At 36.5% G+C, this 19,984-nt stretch overlaps 1 protein-coding gene across 10 annotated transcripts in view; it reads right to left on the bottom strand.

Annotated features, from left to right (window-relative positions):
* FAM13B (family with sequence similarity 13 member B) overlaps positions 1-18,905 on the bottom strand; it is a gene marked incomplete at both ends in the record, with an annotated part of 63,269 nt that extends 44,364 nt beyond the window's left edge. For 9 of the 10 annotated variants that reach the window (XM_079702143.1, XM_079702145.1, XM_079702144.1 and 6 more), the window contains 5 exons: positions 4,268-4,428; positions 12,762-12,903; positions 13,212-13,389; positions 18,102-18,314; positions 18,749-18,905. In XM_079702143.1, the coding sequence (XP_079558269.1) occupies positions 4,268-4,428; positions 12,762-12,903; positions 13,212-13,389; positions 18,102-18,314; positions 18,749-18,905 (851 nt within the window). Of the gene's footprint in view, positions 1-4,267; positions 4,429-6,239; positions 6,369-6,983; positions 6,988-9,069; positions 9,105-12,761; positions 12,904-13,211; positions 13,390-18,101; positions 18,315-18,748 lie in introns of all 10 variants that reach the window. The other variant, XM_079702141.1, reaches the window with a different exon arrangement.
* Between the last annotated feature and the right edge of the window lie 1,079 nt (positions 18,906-19,984).

Raw genomic sequence — 19,984 nt, 5'->3', positions numbered from 1 at the left:
AATTCTGGAAAACCTGTATCCTCTACCATAAGCTCAATAGCATCCCAATACTTAAAGATATTTTGACACAATCAATAATGATATTAAAGAATATACATTTTGATATTATATAACAGAATATATCACTATTTGGAAGCTCTGAATAACTCAGTAAGGCAGTATTTTCCAAATAACCAATATACCATATCACAAAATTAAGCATGGCTAAAAGATTCTCTCAAAGTACAAAACAGACTGATGGATCAGAGTACGAAAAATTCAGATATGCTTTCAGGTTCCACATTACAAATAACCTTTAAGAAACTACCACTTACCAAGTTTTGGTGTATTATCAAAGAAGAATATCCACAATTATCTGAAAAGGCTATAAAAATTCTCTACCTTTGCTAACTACATACTTGTGTAATGCTAGACTGTCTTCACATTACTTCAACCAAAATAACATATGGCAACACATTAAATGCAAAAGAAAATGTGAGAATCTAGCTACCATCTTTTAAGCCAGACATTAAAGAGATTTGTACAAATGTAAAACAATGCCACTAAAAAATTTCTCACTAAAAATTTTTGAGAGATTCTGGACAAGTTGCTTTTGATTAAAAAATTTTACATTAACATGTAATGAGTTCATTACTACTTTAAAAAAATTTCTCAGTTTTGGTTCCTAATAGAGTAAACACCAATAGCTATAACCCACAGTAACAAAAGTTCTTTGTAGTCCTCAAATTAAACCAAAAAGTTTGAGAATCGATGAATTAAAACTATAGAGGAGGAAAAATCTACCAACAAAAAAACCTGTTAGATCATAAATAGTTATATTTCAGCTACAAATACTAAGCGTCTTCCAAAGTACAACTCAACAAAGAACACTCCCAGCAGTTTAAATATGTCGTTTTAATTTATCATACGGTAAATAACCAGAGGTATAAAATCAACATAACAAAGGTCTTCGGAGTCCTCAATAATTTGTAAGAGTATAACATTTGAGCCCAAAATGTTTGAGAACTGCTAAACTGTCACTTAATGTTTATTTCCCTTAGGGTTCTAATATATCTTCCCACAGAAATACAAAGTAGGCTACCTAATAATTCCATAAAATGTTTGTGAGCAACCTGAAAGAAAAACTCAAAGAGACAAAACATTAAGTTAGCAAAAGTTCAATCTCTAGTTTCATGTAATACAGTATCCACTAATTCCCTAAAATGAATTTATTAAGCACTCCCTATTTTCTAGACCCTGTGCATTCAAGGATATTTCTCCCCTACCTTTCTTTCATCAAAGGTGGGTATCAAAGAATGTATTTTTTACCTTTATGCAACCAATCAGCCAAAATTAAAATAAAATGTTAATGTATAAATATTAACTGAAATTTACAGATATCAACACTAAATCTAGAAGACCACTGTGACAGGCACATCTATTTTTGTTGCCTCATATCCCTATCCCTTTCTTTCAGTATTAGCCCCATTTTTCTAAGGCAAACTAGCTCCTCCCTCCATCCAATGCTCTTGGTACATGCATAAATTACAATGACCCAGCTCTACCCTGGCCAGGAATGGGAACACGACCCAATTTAGGCCAGACCTTCTCCCCTGCTACCCCACAGGAATCTGGTCTTGAGCAGAATGACAGATGAAAAGAAGTAATTGGAAATCTCACAGCAACAGCCACATGCTGAAGAGATTCTTCCATGACCCTCTGTTACTAAATTCTCCAAAGCTGCCATGTTCTTCTCTCTGCTTTTCCTTTCAACTCTGGGACCTATCCAGCGTTCTTCTAATAAATTACCTTTTTTCCTTCCATTAACCAAGATCTGTTTCTACAACTTGCAATTAAGGAATCCTGATTACTACTAATCTCTAATGATTCCATCTAAAAATCACTGTGTTTGGGACTCCCCTGGTGGCACAGTGGTTGAGAATCTGCCTGCCAATGCAGGGGACACAGGTTCGAGCTCTGGTCTGGGAAGATCCCACATGCCACGGAGCAACTAAGCCCGTGTGCCACAACTACTGAGCCTGCACTCTAGAGCCCGTGAGCCACAACTACTGAGCCCACGTGCCACAACTACTGAAGCCTGCGTGCCTAGAGCCTGAGCTCTGCAACAAGAGAAGCCACCACAACAAAGAGTAGCCCCCACTAGCCCAACTAGAGAAGGCCGTGTGCAGCAATGAAGAACCAAAAACAAAGACCCAATGCAGCCAAAAATAAATTTAAAAATTAAAAAAAATGACTGTGTTGGAGGGAAGGAGGATCCTCTACAAAGCTAGACAGATGATCAAAAAGAAGAAACTATTGGCATCATGCATTTGAAACAATATTTAACCTTGCTGATGATTAAATATATAAAAATATTTAATGAATTTGCTCTCTAAATCAGCACTATCCAAAAGAAATTTTTACAATGATAGAATTGCGCTATATCTGCATTGTCCAATATGGTAACCACTAATCATATATGGCTATACTGAGCACTTGAAATGTGGCTAGTACAACTGTGGAAGTGATTTTTTTTTAAATAAATTTATTTATTTATTTTTGACTGCATTGGGTCTTTGTTGCTGCATGGGCTTTCTCTAGCTGCAGTGAGCGGGGGCTACTCTTTGTTGTGGTGCACAGGCTTCTCATTGTGGTTGCTTCTCTTGTTGCAGAGCATGGGCTCTAGGCGCACAGGCTTCAGTAGTTGTGGCTCGCGGGCTCTAGAGCGTAGGCTCAGTAGTTGTGGAGCACGGGCTTAGTTGCTCCGTGACATGTGGGATCTTCCCTGACCAGGGATCGAACCAGTGTCCCCTGCACTGGCAGGCAGATTCTTAACCACTGCACCACCAGTGAAGGCCCTGGAAGTGATTTTTAAATTTTATTTAATTTTAATTGTTTTAAGTTTAAATTTAAATAGCCACATGTAGCTAGCTAATGGTTACCTTATTGGAGGGCATAACTCTATAATTAACAAAATAAAGAACACCAATTTAAATCTATTGTTTTCAGGTGCTCAAGAAAATATTGCTAATGGTAATGCAAAATGGGCCAAGTCTTTTAAGTAGTCTGGAAATACTTATCAAAAGCCATAGAAAAATTTACTCTTTGAGCCTAATAAATTTATCCAAATAAGTCAAAAGAAGGAAAAAAGGACCCAAGAACAAAGGTTATATAGTAGTATAGCAATGACAAGGTAGCTGGAATAACTCAAAGTTCAGAAAAAAGAATGACAGTAAATATATAATTAAGATACAGTTAAATAATTTAATATATAGCTTATAAATATTGCAATATATAACTAAAATATAGTAAAGAATGTCATGTAAACATAGAAAAGCACAAACAAAAAGCTAAATCGGGGCAAAAGGGTGAATAAACTTGTTAATATACCATAACTATAATCACGTCTGAAGAAACTATACATAATATAAAAATCTAGAGGGCCACAGAGAAATGTAATAGTTGTATTTAGAAGTATACATTTTAAACTACTTTATAATTTTTCTAAATGACACTGAATAGCTCTTCCCTTAAATTACTACTTATTTTTAAATGACATTTTGCTGTCTGACTCTTAAATTATTTCCTCTGCTTTTTTAACCACCGTTCTATTGAACACAAATTTAATGACAAATATCTAGTGGCCTAAACAAATAACTGTCCCCCTAATTAGAAAACCATGGAGCTTTACAGAAAAGTAAGGACAGAATTTAGCAAACCTAGAGCTACCTACGGGGAGTTCTTAAATTCTCTAATGCTTCCTGAACAGTGTGTCCAATAGTCCCAGCTATGTGCTAGCATAGTGCCTCCAGCTTACCACATTTACCAAGTTTACCCAGTATGCCCTATAAATATCACTTTATACATGGAAAGGATTGGAAAGCACTATCTTAAAGGATCACAGAGTCCTCTCCTTACAGCCTAGTTTAATCTAGTTCTAGACTAGGACCTGGAAATGCAGTCGACTCAACCACTGTATCTTTCTCTAGCAATTCTACTTCCAAAGGTTCTGAAATTTTACCCAACCCAACTAATACACTAATAATACAAAAACAAATAAACTTTAAGAGGAAATATGCATAAGAGGTTATATTTTTAAAGAAAGGTATAAATACTAATAACTGAAAACTCCTTAACAAGGTTGCTTCTTTAAAATTTTCTTATTGTTCTTTTTCATATACAAACTAAGCTTTCATATACCATTACAATCTGTGTGATTTAGTGCTTGAGTGAACTTCTATCTAGAAGGAAATGCTCAAAACTAAAGTCCTTTCAACTGAAATACTACCTTGTTGATGCTGTAACACTATTTGGTTCCAGGATGTTTTCAGTCATCCTTAACTGTACCACCTCTGGCATGTCATCTGATTTTTCTGCACCCTCTTCTGGAAGTTCTTCTATATGTTCCAGCTTTTCATCTTCCTCTTCTTCCTCAGAAAGTTCATTAACCTATATAGATAGAATTAAATGAGAATTAAAATTTAATGAAACTGTTAACTGACATATTATTCTAAGAAAGACATACTATTCTAAGAAAAATTTAAATACAACTCATTTTTCACTTCATTTCCTAGGACAAATTTCTCTTACAAAGTAAACAGCTGCCAACTTCTCCATATTAGAGTAAAATATCAAACCAAACATAACATTTTAAAGCAGGAAGTAATGATTACATTACTATATCACTAGGAATATGAATAAGACTGCAAACTATGAAAAAGCGTGCACGCTATAGTTAATTAACATTAAGAAAGCTTCATTTTCTAACCAATCAGATTTGTAAACCTGTCAGCTACAACAAAGACTTCAATTGATCTCTCCAATTTCCAAGGGCACTGAACAAGTGATTTTAATATAGAATAAGTGTGAAAAAAGAAGGGCACAGAAATTTTGCCTTACGGTCTTAACTATGCATCAGAAAATGACAGCTAACTTCTAAATGATTCAGACTGAATTTTCATGAAGAGACTGGACCTTACAACAAGAAAGAACTCACTGTTTTGACCATTAAGCACAACTCAAGGTTATAATTCTCTTTCTGGCAGGGGCTATAAAACATTTTCTATTATCAAATTGGCTACATAAGTAAACAATCACTCTAATAAAAAGACACAAATATCTGAGAACGAAAACCAATAAAATATTTTCAAATGAGAAACATTTGTTAAGCTACCCCATAGAAGAAACTAGCCGTAAATGGTCTTAACATTTTTTATAAATTAACACTAGTCATTAAAAACATTAAGCAGTAAACATGTACTTTTGTCCATCCTAGCCAAATGTGCTGGCAATACCTAGAATAAATTTACTGCTACATGTAACAGCAGTGTTCTTCCTGACACACAGGCAAATACAGTTGCTAGAGGACTCTCAGAAATGAAAACTTCAACCAGAAGAAAGGTAATTACACTGTGATACTCTACCAATTCCTAATCAACGAGTACTGAAAATCATTAGCCTAAGTGGTTATTTACTGAGAGGTAAGATTTATACACAAAGGTGAAAATTTCAAATGATAGGTCAGTTTTTAAACGGGATCAAGTGGAAAATTACTCTTTCTCTATCTATGTATTTAATAAGTTAGTGAAAATCAAGAATGTATTTAATCAATAGCTACCTGGTAATCCAAGCCAAAAAAAAAACTGGCAAGAAAATATCATTTTCAGGTTTGGGCACAAGAGTAGAATATTAAAAAAAATTAAGACGGCTATTTAAACTGAGAATAGATGAATATTTATTCAGTACACAAATATTTCGTAAAGAAGTACTGCAATTTTAACAGGTTACATTACACATTTTAAAATCAGTTTATGCCTACAGTCAATAGCTCTTAGTAACTACAAAAGCCTTATACTCAATTATACTGAACATATTATATTCGATTCAATAAGCTTTATGTAAATTAACTGACATTCCCTAGTATCTTCGCCAGAAACCATCAACTAAGATATGACATGAACAAAGTCTATGGCCTATGGATTTTTCTTCCCACCCCCACCTCCCATCCCCCCAGGCCTTCCAGTTTAACTTCCTGCAGTAAGAATTGACTAAATTGGGTAAGAGTAAAAATTATAAACTTATATAAAAATGCTCTCCCTCTCACCCCACACTTATCTTCAAAAATTCTTCTTGATCTTTTTCTTGTCAACTTGACCTTTTGCTTATCAACACTCTATTCTGTTCATAAATTATTCTGAACCTGCCCTATATATATACAGCTGCCTCAACTCCACTTATGGAAAACCCTCAGCCATACTTACATCTCTTCTTTCTTTGACTGCTGTAATTCCCTTCTCTAGGGCCTCGTGAAATGCCTGCTCTCCAGACTCCAGCTTGTGGAGAACGCTGCTACCTGCCTTCTCAAACGTATAAAGAAACATAATTATCACCTACATCTTCAAACCACTCTACTGGATTCGCAATCATTCAAGGATACCATACAAAGAAACTATTCGCTAACTCTGGGTCATTTCTCAAACACTCCCTATTCAACATCTCCAGTCATCTCTCAAACTATTAAAAAAAAAAATCTACTACCTTGAAAAGGATCTAACGGCCAAATACTTGTGTTAATGGGATGAAACTCTAAAAGTAGAGAGTGCTAAATAAACTTTGCTTCCTTCAAGTATCAAAATCAGGGGAAAAATCAAAGCACTGCCATGATAGACCAGGTCTGCCTAACCTTTTAAAATACGTGGATAACAAATCAGCAGCATTTAAGTTATGCCAACTTTAAAATACAACCAAATTGTGCTGAGTTTGAGATTTTACTTTCACTCAATACCTGATCAATTCAGCTTCACAAGTCAAATTTTGACTTGTGAAGTTATGAAATCTGTTTTAACTTGTGAAGTTATGAAGTTACGAAATCTGCTTTAAAAATAATACTTTCAGAAACCTGTTCTTCTATTACTTGCAACCCAGTTATAATTCAAAAAAGTAATAAAATAGATAAGAAAATAGATACTGGCAATTAGCAACATGAGCCAAGGTAATTAATATACATCACTGTCTCTCAGCACTCACTGCACTACCATGTTTATTGAGAATATTCTGTTCAATATGCTAACATCCTCTTTTCTATTCACAGGCAAATCTGCAGAATTCAACATTATTTCCTGGTGTTAATTAACCACCATTCTATTTAATGTAAAGCACAATATATTTTAAGTCAGTTTTTGTAGTGCTTAAAAAATACAGAAATATAAATGCAACATATGCGAGATATGAATATATTTCAGTTTACGTAAGGAAGCTGCAGGATAATACAAATATCAGAGAATTACACCACAATGTAAAACATAATCAAGATGTACCCTGCAGACTAGAGGAGTCAAGATATAAACATTAGATCAAATTGGCATCATCAGTTTCTTACAAGTCAAATCATCTTGGAAAAGTAGAAAATGAATAACACAAACGTATGTATATTATTTCACTTTCAGCAGCCATTAATTTTATTTAAAAAAATAAACTGCTGAACTAAAATATAAAGGAAAGAAAGGTGGCACACAGAATTCCCCAAAGATGGGATTTCTTATGGGTATCAAAAAGCATTAAAGGTTTAAGGCATATATATCTACTTGTCCTCTTCTTGTCATTTTCTTTTAAGCAAAAATACTTTTGAACAGCTATGTCAGTTGTTTATTTTAACCAAGTTTTTTAAGTCAGGTATTGTATATGATAGTTGGAAACCTTCAAAAAATATGCCAGAAGTTTCATGGATCACTGATTCAAGTTACAAATTCTACTCACTTGATTTACCTCACACACACACACACACACACACACACAATTTGATTTCATCTTGTTACAATTTGGCATCTTTTACTGTTTTCTTAAAAGCTTCTGATACTTGAGAGAGAGGAGAGGAAGGAAGGTAAGGAGGGAAAAAGAAAAAGAGGGAAGGAAAGTCAGACAAAGATAAAAATGCTTACATGAAGAAAACATAAAAAACTTAAGGAACTGACCTACAGTCAATTAATCTATGACAGGGACTTCCCTGGTGGTCCAGTGGTAAAGAATTCACCTTCCATTGCAGGGGACACAGGTTCAATCCCTGGTCAGGGAACTAAGATTCCACATGCCGCACGTGAACTAAGCCCGCACACCACAACTACTGAGCTCACATGCCTCAACTAGAGATGCAGAGCACGCAAACTACAGAGCCCACATGCCCTGGAGCCTATGTGCCACAACTACAGAGCCCACATGCCCTGGAACCCATGCGCCACAACTAGAGAGAGAAAACCCGCACACCACAACTAGAGAGAAGCCCGCACTCCATAACGAAAGATCCCACGTGCCGCAACGAAGATCCCCTGTGCCGCAACCAAGACCCAACACAGCCAAAAAAAAAAATCTATGACAAAGGAGGCAAGGCTATATACAATGGAGAAAAGACAGTCTCTTCAATAAGTGGTGCTGAGAAAACTGGACAGCTACATGTAAAAGAATGAAATTAGAACATTCTCTAACACCACACACAAAAATAAACTCAAAATGGATTAAAGACCTAAATGTTAAGACCGGTACTATAAAACTCTTAGAGGAAAACACAGGCAGAACACTCTGACACAAATTGCAGCAGTATCTTTTTGGCTTCATCTCCTAGAATAATGGAAATAAAACAAAAATAAATAAGTGGGGCCTAATTAAACTTAAACTTACCATAAACAAAACAAAAAGACAACCTTCAGAATGGGAGGAAATATTTACAACCAATGCAACTGACAAGGGATTAATTTCCAAAATATACAAACAGCTCATACAGTGCAATATCAAAAAAAAAAAAAAACCAATGGGCAGAAGATCTAAATAGGCATTTCTCCAAAGAATACATACAGATGGCCAACAGGCACATGAAAAAATGCTCAACATCGCTAATTATTAGAGAAATGCAAATCAAAACCACAATGAGGTATTACTTCACTCCAGTCAGAATGGCCATCATCAAAAAGTCTACAAGAAATAAATGCTGGAGAGGGTGTGGAGAAAAAGGAACCCTACTACAATGTTGGTGGGAATGTAAATTGGTACAGCCACTACGGAGAACAGTATGGAGGTTCCTTAAAACCTAAAAATAGTTACCATATGATCCAGCAGTCCCACTCTTGGGCATGTATCTGGAAAAGATGAAAACTCTAATTCAAAAAGATACATGCACCCTAATGTTCATAGCAGCACTATTTACAATAGCCAAAACATGGAAGCAATCTAAATGTCCATTGAAAGATGAATGGATAAAGATGTGACACACACACACACACACACACACACACACACACACACAGGAATATTACTCAGCCATAAAAAAAGAATGAAATAACGCCATTTGCAGCAACATGGATGGACTTGGAGATTATCATAATAAGTGAAGTAAGCCAGAGAAAAACAAATATCATGTGATATCGCTTCTATGTAGAATCTTGAAAAAAAAAAGATACAAATGAACATATTTACAGAACAGATATAGACGCACAGACATAGAAAACAAACGTATGGTTACCAATGGGGGGGACGGGCAATAAATTAGGAGTTTGGGATTAACATGTACACACTACTATACATAAAGTAGATAACCAACAAGGACCTACTGTATAGTACAGGGAACTATACTCAGTATTTTTTAATGACCTATAAGGGAAAAGAATGTGAAAAAGAATAGCTACATAAATATATGTATAACTGAATCACTATGCTGTACATCTGAAACTAACACAATATTGTAAATCAACTATACTTCAATAAAAAACAAAACCAACCAACCAACCTAAGGAAGGTATAACCCCCAAATATTAAAAAGACTTATCTATAAAAGTTCACAACAGTATAGAAACACTTTTAAATAAAAGCTGGGCTACCCAGGAAATAAAACTCCTAATTCACATAATCTGAGCCAACATCTATGAGAATGAATGAAAATCTGTGATAAACTTTCAAGAGATACTACTTTATAGTTTAAGAACAAATGAAGGGATGTAATCCTCTGTCCATCAATAAATAACATAACCATATAATTAATCATCTAAACCTGGATACATGTGAGTGAAAAGAGGAGCAACTAATAATTACATTAGAAAGCAAACATAAACTAGGACGGGCTTCCCTGGTGGCACAGTGGTTGAGAGTCTGCCTGCCGATGCAGGGGACACAGGTTCGTGCCCTGGTCCGGGAAGATCCCACATGCCGCGGAGCGGCTGGGCCCGTGAGCCATGGCCGCTGAGCCTGCGCGTCTGGAGCCTGTGCTCCGCAACACGAGAGGCCACAATAGTGAGAGGCCCGCGTACCGCTAAAAAAAAAAAAAAAACAAAAACAAAACTAGGACTACTCTGAGAAAACCGGGATATACTATCACCTTTTCAAGTGGATACAGGTACTATGAATCAAATAAATTATATGTTACATCCATACAATAGGGAACTACACAGATGTTTAAAAAAACGAATATGTTCTCTACATTCCAATAAAACATCACCATGGGGCTTCCCTGGTGGCGCAGTGGTTGAGAGTCTGCCTGCCGATGCAGGGGACACGGGTTCATGCCCCGGTCCGGGAAGATCCCACATGCCGCGGAGTGGCTGGGCCCGTGAGCCATGGCCGCGGAACCTGCGTGTCCAGAGCCTGTGCTCCACAACGGGAGAGGCCGCAACAGGGAGAGGCCCGTGTACCGCCAAAAAATAAAAAAAATTCACCATGATACACTGTTAACTGATTTAAAAACATAAGGTGCAGAATAGTGTGTATGGTATGCTACTTTCCTGTTAAAAAATACTTAGAGGAAATATTTACTTATATTTGCATAAAGAAATTCTGGAAAAACACATAAAAAAACAATGAGAGAGGCTTCCCTGGTGGCGCAGTGGTTGGGAGTCTGCCTGCTGATGCGGGGGATACGGGTTCGAGCCCTGGTCTGGGAGGATCCCGCATGCCGCGGAGCGACTAGCCCCGTGAGCCACAATTACTGAGCCTGCGCGTCTGGAGCCTGTGCTCCGCAACGGGAAAGGCCGCGATAGTCAGAGGCCTGCGCACCGCGATGAGGAGTGGACCCCACTTGCCGCAACTAGAGAAAGCCCTCACACAGAAACGAAGAGTCAATACAGCCATAAATAAATAAATAAATAAATAAATAAAATTAAAAAAAAAAAAAAAACAATGAGAGGAAGAGGGTGGGCATGGGTAAGAATAGGGCATTTTACTGTGTATTTTACCTTGTTTATTTTTAACCAGGTGAATTATTAGTCATTAAAAAGAGGTAGCAGCCCCACCCCACACTCAAAATATAACATCATAGGTTTTAATATAAAAGTTTGCTTGACAAATCATTTCACGTAAGCACAAAAGAAAAACCTCCAGATAGATCTATATCACGAATTCTAAACCTGAGAAGTCTGAATGAATGTGGCTTTACAGTCACTTACAATTAGTCAGAATCAGTATTATCACTTCTTATAAAGAAGAAATTAGGGGCTTCCCTGGTGGAGCAGTGGTTAAGAATCCGCCTGCCAATGCAGGGGACACAGGTTCGAGCCCTGGTCCGGGAAGATCCCACATGCTGCAGAACAACTAAGCCCATGAGCCACAACTACTGAGCCTGCACTCAAGAGCCCGCGAGCCACAACTACTAAGCCCGTGTGCCACAACTACTGAAGGCCGCATGCCTAGAGCCCATGCTCTGCAACCAGAGAAGCCACCACAGTGAGAAGCCCACGCACTGCAAAGAAGAGTAGCCCCCGCTCACCACAACTAGAGAAAGCCCGCGCACAGCAACGAAGTCCCAACGCAGCCAAAATTTAATTAATTAATTAATTAATTAATTTTTAAAAAGAAGAAACTAACTAGGATCCTTCTGCAGTCTCAACCATCAAGGCATAGCAGTAATAACAAAATATAATGTTTGAGAAATGGGTTTTAAATTCGAGAGTCACAAGATTTAAAACATTATCTGTAACCTAAACTATTACTCTTTTGATGCTTCCCATTAATGACAATGTTAGCACTGCTATACTGACTTGGTACTTAAATCAAGAAAAACATTTTTAAGTTTCTGTCAACTTTGTATTCAACCTTTCTCTCTACCTTCTAATTCTCAACCTTTGCCTGCATTCCTCTATGCAAGCAGTTTCTTTGCAAAAACAAAAGCACACTATTCTTACAAAATAAACAATGCTTAATTTAACAGAAGGAAAACACAAAAACATCCACAAAATCTCTACCATACACTCTGGTTTCAATTACTTTTCCATATCCAAATTGAGGACAATAAGTTGTTCAGAAAAAAGATCACATTCATATACTACATGGATATATCTATAACCTATGATTACATATAATAATCAAGAAAATTACTTCCAGTTTAGTACTTAAAAATTCCACCTAAGTTTGGGCCAAGCCCTTAAGAGTAAATTCTTTTTTTTTTTTTTTTTTTTTTTAAATTAATTAATTTATTTATTTTTGGCTGTGTTGGGTCTTCATTTCTGTGTGAGGGCTTTCTCTACTTGCGGCAAGCGGGGGCCACTCTTCATCGCGGTGCGCGGACTTCTCACTATCGTGGCCTCTCGTTGTGGAGCACACGCTCCAGACGCGCAGGCTCAGTAGCTGTGGCTCACGGGCCCAGTTGCTCCGCGGCATGTGGGATCTTCCCAGACCAGGGCTCGAACCCGTGTCCCCTGCATTGGCAGGCAGATTCTCAACCACTGCGCCACCAGGGAAACCCAAGAGTAAATTCTTTATAAAGCAAAAACAACAAAAACTCCCTCCAAGTATATTTTAAATATTCTCACCTGTTCAGTAATTGAACTCAAATCATTAGATGAAAAATCTTCCTCTTCATTCTCAAAAAACTCATAGTAATTTTCCAGAAGTCCAGCCATTATCCTGCTCACTATTTCTTGTTCTTTCAAATCTTCCACATCTGTGTAAATACTAAGAATAAAAGTGCAAACTGAATTGAGAGTTCTTAAATCAATCACAGGTAAAGTCTGAAGACAACCAATGAGTCACTTTATAGACCTGAGCGATTTATGCCATCATTCTGTGCCTCAGTTTTCCCATCTGTAAAGCCTACCTAACTTTTACCCTGTTCACAGAAATGCTGGAAGGATTAATCAGATCTACTATAAAAAAATAATGGTTAATCAAGCAACCTATGACCCTTGGGAGACAGTACAATGATTCTATTTCACAAATATATATATTTTTTTAATCAAACAAAAATTTGTGAAAAAACTTACTGGAAGACATCTGGACCAAAGACAGCAGCCAAAGAGTTTGCAGACCAAATTTCTTCATGATGTGATGCTACATTGGCTAAAAATCTACACAGAAACTTTAACAAACTGTAATTAACAGGTGGAAGCTGTTGCAAGAGGAACCTCAACTTTCTTCCAAATTCATCTTCGTTATTATAATCTACAAAACATAATGACGGGTTTCTTTAATGAAGTAAAAGCAAAGCTCAGATATTTTGCCAGGTTCATATTGTTACACCCATATAACCATTTTACTATAACAATTACAAAACCTCTTCACTTCCTCTACTAGAGGCCAAATGCCTTAGGGCTTTGCATTTCACTTATTAAGTGGAAGAATTTGAGAAGGTACACAACCCCTCAACTGTTGGAGGATGTTTTCCTCATCTATTACTCACTGGCCCCAATACTCTATTTTTTAAAATTCTCATCATACTGTCTCTTGCATGACTGTACCTGTGTTTCCAAATTACTGCCAACTCTAAGAAGTCAAAATGCACTGGCCAATATCAGTCAACACCAACCACTAATAAGCAAAGATGAGAAGCAATTTAAACAGCTAATAGTACTAGCATGAAAGAAAAAACAAGGAAGGAACAGAATAAGAGACACACTTTCTTCTTTTAACTTTCTGAAAAGAACAATTAATTTCAGCAATATCAACAGAAGTAAATAATGAATTCCACTTCTAAGTTGTTTTTCTCCTCTAAGTTGACGTTGTTTTCTGTTTACCAAGTGGATTTTCAACTACCAGAAGCTAGGCCCTGTGTTTAGGTCAGTGAGTTTTCATTAACAGAAATTAGGCCTGTATCAACTCCCTGACTGGTGAGGGCCCCACTTAGGAGAAGTAATTTCTCAGAGTTACCCTCAAAATAAAGTAATTTATTGCTCCGATAGAGAAAGTTAACCCAATTATATTTCATTCTTTATTTTTCTCAAGGTTCTTAAAATTAATTTAAAAATTAATTTTTGGGGGGAAAAAATTCTTGGTAAAAGTTTATGATCATAATATTGGCCATTTCTGCAAAATAACACAACTCTAAGATGTTTACAGGAAAGGCTATAGTCACATGAGTTTTACTTAAAATTTAAAATGCAACCAATAAGAACTCTTCGATATTTCATAATATTACCAACTGCCCAGGTACTTTGACTTTATAATTGGTTGGAACAGTCCCTGAATTAATGTTTTTTAGATTACTGTGACTACAGTTGGTGGAAATTTTTAACAACCTAAATATAGCAGAAAAGGATTATTTAAGAAAAATGACGTATATCAACTCAAAAAATATATGCAAGCAATTAATATTATCAAAATGATCACTACATCAACACTGACAAATTCTACATAACATCCTCTCTAGCTACATAGCACTTATCATCTAACATACCCTCGTATTTATTTTGCCTCTAACTCTCCTTATGCCCTTTTAGAATTTTTAGCTCTATGATGGCAGAGATTTTTAGCCGGTTTTGTTCACTTCTGCATTCCCAGAATTTAGAACAGTGCCTGTTCTATAAAAGTTAGTTGAAGAAGCTGAATAAATACACAATAACTGAAAAAAGATGCTGCCTTGATGAGGTGGTAAGATCGTGGGCTATACTGGTTTTACTTGAAATACTGTTCATGCTGCTTTACTTTTGTTAGTGAACATTTCTAGTATTCAAAAATATTTAGACCTACCAGCCTCCTTCTAAAATATTTATAACTACCAGTCTTCAAATAAGGCAGAGGAACATTTCCGTGTGTCTGTTTGTATTAAAAACACATCTGCTTAAATTTTTTTTCCTTTTGAGCCTACTTCCTAGTTAGATCATTACCAGGAAAAACATATGTAGGTATCAAAGAAGATTCCCCTAAGAATTCTTTCAAGCATTTTAACAGTTTTTGTAAATTTTACAACAAATTCACAGAACTGTGAACTGTGTTTTCTACCAAAACGTAATGTATAAGTAATTGGACAAACTATCATGGGCTAAATCCAATGGTTGGTAACATCTGACAATGAATGGAATGGCTGTCATAACTTGGGCGAAAGGGGTACTAGTGCTATCTAGTGGACAGAGGCCAGGGATTCTACTAAATATCTTAAAATTCAAGGATAGCCCCTATACTAAAGAATTATCCAGCCCCAAATATCAGGAGTGCCAACGTTGTGAAATCCTGGTCTAAATAAAGGATCAAACCACACCAGAAATGCCACTTTGCAATGTCCTGCTACCACAGAAAATGAAAACCACTTTTTAAAGAACACTAACTTGGGGCCTTCCCTGGTGGTCCAGTGGATGGGAATCCGCCTTGCAATGCAGGGGACGCAGGTTCGAGCCCTGGTCAGGGAACTTAGGATCCCACATGCCACAGAGCAACTAAGCCTGCACGACACAACTAAGACCCGACGCAGCCAAATAAACAAATAAATTTTTAAAAAAATTTTTAAAAAAGAACACTAACTCAAATGCAACTACATGCTGCCCCTATGATCTTAAAAGCATTAATATCATGTATTTGTGAATGTCAATTAAAATATTAACATAATAGTTGCTTACAATAAATGGAGAGAGGAACTTTTCCAGAGACCTAGACACTTTCCCAAAAGAATTACTGAAGGATGAGGAAATAGATTTTAATCACAACAGAAATGCAAATATCACCTCAAGTACTGCCACACCTATCTGCATAGCTATTAAAGAAACAGGTGTATATATGGGTGTGTGTGCATACATACATACCCATGCTAATGGTTATATAAGTGGGGAATGGAGAATGGTGGATTTCTTATAACAAATGGGCCACAAGCATTTTTGCATGCCTAAATTCCTTCACACGTGAATGCTGACATAAGAATAATTAATTAGTAAGATATATATTGCAATTCCATAAACAACACAGTGCATGACGCTATCATACTTTTAAATGAATACCAATCAAAATGACAATCCTACTGACAAAATAGCTTCTGATTGGTAGCATCAATGAGAGGCAGTAACTTTATCATCATTAAATCTTATTCCACTTATTCATTTATAAATTTTCAATCAAAACTGAAAGATTACCTGATTCTTGGAACTTTAAAAGACTTGTCTACAATTCGCTAACACAGGGAAAATGGAACCCTAACACTATAAAAACAAAACGAATCTCTCTAGAGACACAAAAAGGGCTCAAAACACTCTAACACATCAGTTTCATTATATACTTAATGAATGCAAAGTGCTTATTAGGTGACTGAATATAAACACTTGAAAAAATTCCTACTCCTAAGAAAAGAAGTTTGAAATGGATTCAGAAATTCAGAACAAAAAAATATAGTATTTGTTGAGAGAAAAAAAGGTGACATTATTGATGACACTTCATTTTGAAACCTATTCTTTGATCCAGGTGGCACAATAAAAAAACAAAACTGGGCTTCTCTGGTGGCGCAGTGGTTGAGAGTCCGCCTGCCGATGCAGGGGACGCGGGTTCGTGTCCCAGTCCGGGAAGATCCCACATGCCGCGGAGTGGCTAGGCCCATGAGCCATGGCCGCTGAGCCTGCGCTTCCGGAGCCTGTACTCCGCAACGGGAGAGGCCACAACAGTGAGAGGCCCGCGTACCACAAAAAAAAAAAGGATCATAAAATATCTTTGTATTGACCTTTACACACAAATAAGAGGCATCCACTAATTCAGGCTCGTGTTTAAATTTAAGAAAAAGATGGATAAATACTCTCAAAAGGAAATCCCCCTTCTCTGCCCATACACTGCTTAAGGATACACACAAACATACAAAAAGTCCAGCTCTGACAGCGATAGGGATTAAGGAAGTAGTTATAATTTTTTAACATCACTGAATTTCTGTAGAAGCCCCAATTCAAAGAATTAAAGAGATTCCATAACACAAACAAAATCCAGAAAAAATAATTTAAAAATCCAAGAAATGTATTATACAGTTGACCCTTGAACACAGGGGTTAGGGATGCCGACCTTCCACACCACTGAAAATTTGTGTATAACATTACAGCAGGCCCTCCACATCCACAGTTCTGCATGTGTGGATTCAACCAATTGCAGATCATGTAGTACTGTAGTACACATTTATTGAAAAAATATGTAAGTTCAAACCCATGTTTTTTAAAAGTCAACTGTATTATATGCCAACTTCATAAATTCTCCTATATAACAAAGCATGTCACTCCATTATGTACACATGATTACCAGTGAATACCATCTGGCTCAAGGAAAAGAAGCATCTCCTTACTTCTTGGTTCTTTTACCTTTCTGCATACCTCTACCTTTATTTTTCTTGTCCATCCCAGCTAAGCCCTATTTTTAGTCACCACCAAAAAACTAACACAACAGAAACAAACCAATTTTCTTCTTTATTTGGCCTGTAGTCTGATGTCCAATTTGATATTTTATTTCCTTCAGGCAGGTGTCCAAGAACAAGCTTTAGGTATATTCCAAACTTAGAATCAAAGCTGTCTTCTGGTTTTTGCTAGGATGTACTATCAAACCAAGGATAAACATAGTAACATCACCACTAAACAACAACACTGACTATTATGGGTCATTCTGCCACACATATATTTTTTCTTCTTCCTTTTCCCTCCTACTCTTTGTTCTTGTCTCCTGCCTTTCCTCCTTCTCCTTATCAGTATGTATCTTAGGGTTACTAAGACCAATCATAAAAAGTAAATAGCACTACAGGAATCTAAGAGGTTGCAATTCCCTTAACTAGATAATACAGCCCCAAAGAGCATATGTCCCCAGATGGGAACTTAAGAAATTATTCTCAGAATTACTATAATTACTGCTTACATGTCAAGATTTCTAAGAGGTAAAGACTTTGAAATTAAATGTTAAGCGACTGACTGATAAGATTCAAATTATGTTACCTTGAGAAAGCTGCATCAAGTGAATATGCAAACTGCCAGGGATAACAGGCTCAGGAAGTTCTTGAAGGAAAAACCTAAGAAGACTAATAGCCGAGGGAACATCTGCTTCCTTAACCAAATCCACCTCTTCTCCGCTGTCGTATCTCTGCCGAAGCCACTCCACTGTCTCAGCATTTCCATTGACTTGAAAAAGTCCTTGTTGCTCCAGACCTCCTACATTAGTTCAAGGCAAAAATTAAATAAGCTTCAACTTCAACTACCATATGTATTCATTCTCCGATCAACTTAAAATATTCATACTTTGGGAAAGCTGTTTTGGCTTCCCTGATTGGGCTAACCACCTTCAAACTACACATCTAGAAACGTATACTATCTCTGTCCTGAGGGGTATTCTATTTTATCCCACCCCCTTATATCCATTAAAAATATTACTATCACCCCTCCCACTAAAATATGCTCTAAACTGGGCATTTCTGAGTATATGACTTTTAAGTAATAAAGACACACTAAAATGTTAAAAAGAATTTCCATTGTTTTTCCTCACTATATTTTGGACATTGAATACCGAAAAAAAAATCCAAGGTCAAAAATGGATAAGTTGTGTTTATTAAAACAAAGGCTAGCCCTCAAAGTAAGGAAATGTATACCATGTTCCTCAATATAGTCCACTACGTGGCGGACTATGAACGGAACCTCATTGTCTGGATGTCCTCCCTGCTGCAGCTCATCAAGTGGAATTCCAAATATTTTGTTAGCAAGAACGGAGTTGCAGTTATTCAAGGAAGGGGAGGAGCTCTTCCTCATATCTTTTTTGCAGCCAGAAATCAAAGCTGTCTTTTCTGCCAAATAAAAGAAAAAAAAAAAAAGACTATAATGATTAACAGGTGGCAATATGACTAAATACATTAAAGAAAAAGGCTTTTACACCTGAATGTGTTCTCGTCTATTAAATATGTTCCAGTTACCAGGCCCATAGTGTGTTCTACAAATAAAGCTCAATACAATCATCTAAGCATTTTCTCTACCATGTGAAGTTAGTTCTGAATGTTCCCTTTAGTGTTTGTATAGTTACCAAACAATGGCAAAACTGATCATTAAACTTCGCAGAGGACGTTAATATCTCAAAGACAAAGTAAGGGGCAAATTTTGCTCCAACAAGGACCTTACTGACCAAGCTTATTAATGACATGAGTAAAAAGCCAAACCTAATCATTTCTGGACTCTGCTCTATGAAGGTCATCTAACCACTCAATTCATAAGCACCCAAAGAGGAGAGAATCATTTTTTTAAAAATCACGGGCTAATAAGGACAAGATTAACCAGTTCTTATTTCTACATGACAGAGCAGCCATGTTTTTATAAACAAAGGAAATTTTTCAGCTCTAGGCATCAACCTTCAATGAAAATGTTCTTTTATCAATCCTGCTGTTTCGTAATTATTCAAAAGAAAAACTTCCATAGCCCGGCTAGTTCAGAGGAAATAAATAATTTGTCTTTGCAGGAATTGTGATCAATAAAGAAGCAGTGGGAGAAAACAATGTTTCCAATTTATGAAGCATCAAAGAACAAGTACAGTAATCTCAAAAAAAATTCATTTTCTAAAATAATCATTTATGGGAATTCCCTGGAGATTCAGTGGTTAGGACTCCACGCTTCCACTGCAGGGGGCACAGATTCGATCCCTGGTCGGGGAACTAAGATCCCACAAGCTGTGCGGCATGGCCAAAAAAAATTTTTTAATAAATAAATTAAAATAAAATAAAATAATCATTTATTATTTTATGTGGGGAAAGGAGTATTTTTAAAGGAAAGGAAAACTTTTTTCAAAAGTTGATAATGAACAAAATGGGCTTTTTTCATCACCTCAGAGAAACAATTCCTTT

This window comes from Hyperoodon ampullatus, assembly GCF_949752795.1.
Source record: "Hyperoodon ampullatus genome assembly, chromosome: 4".
Lineage (NCBI taxonomy): Eukaryota > Metazoa > Chordata > Mammalia > Artiodactyla > Ziphiidae > Hyperoodon > Hyperoodon ampullatus.
The sequence above is the reverse complement of the archived record's forward strand: the minus strand, read 5'-3'. Positions and strand labels throughout refer to the sequence as shown.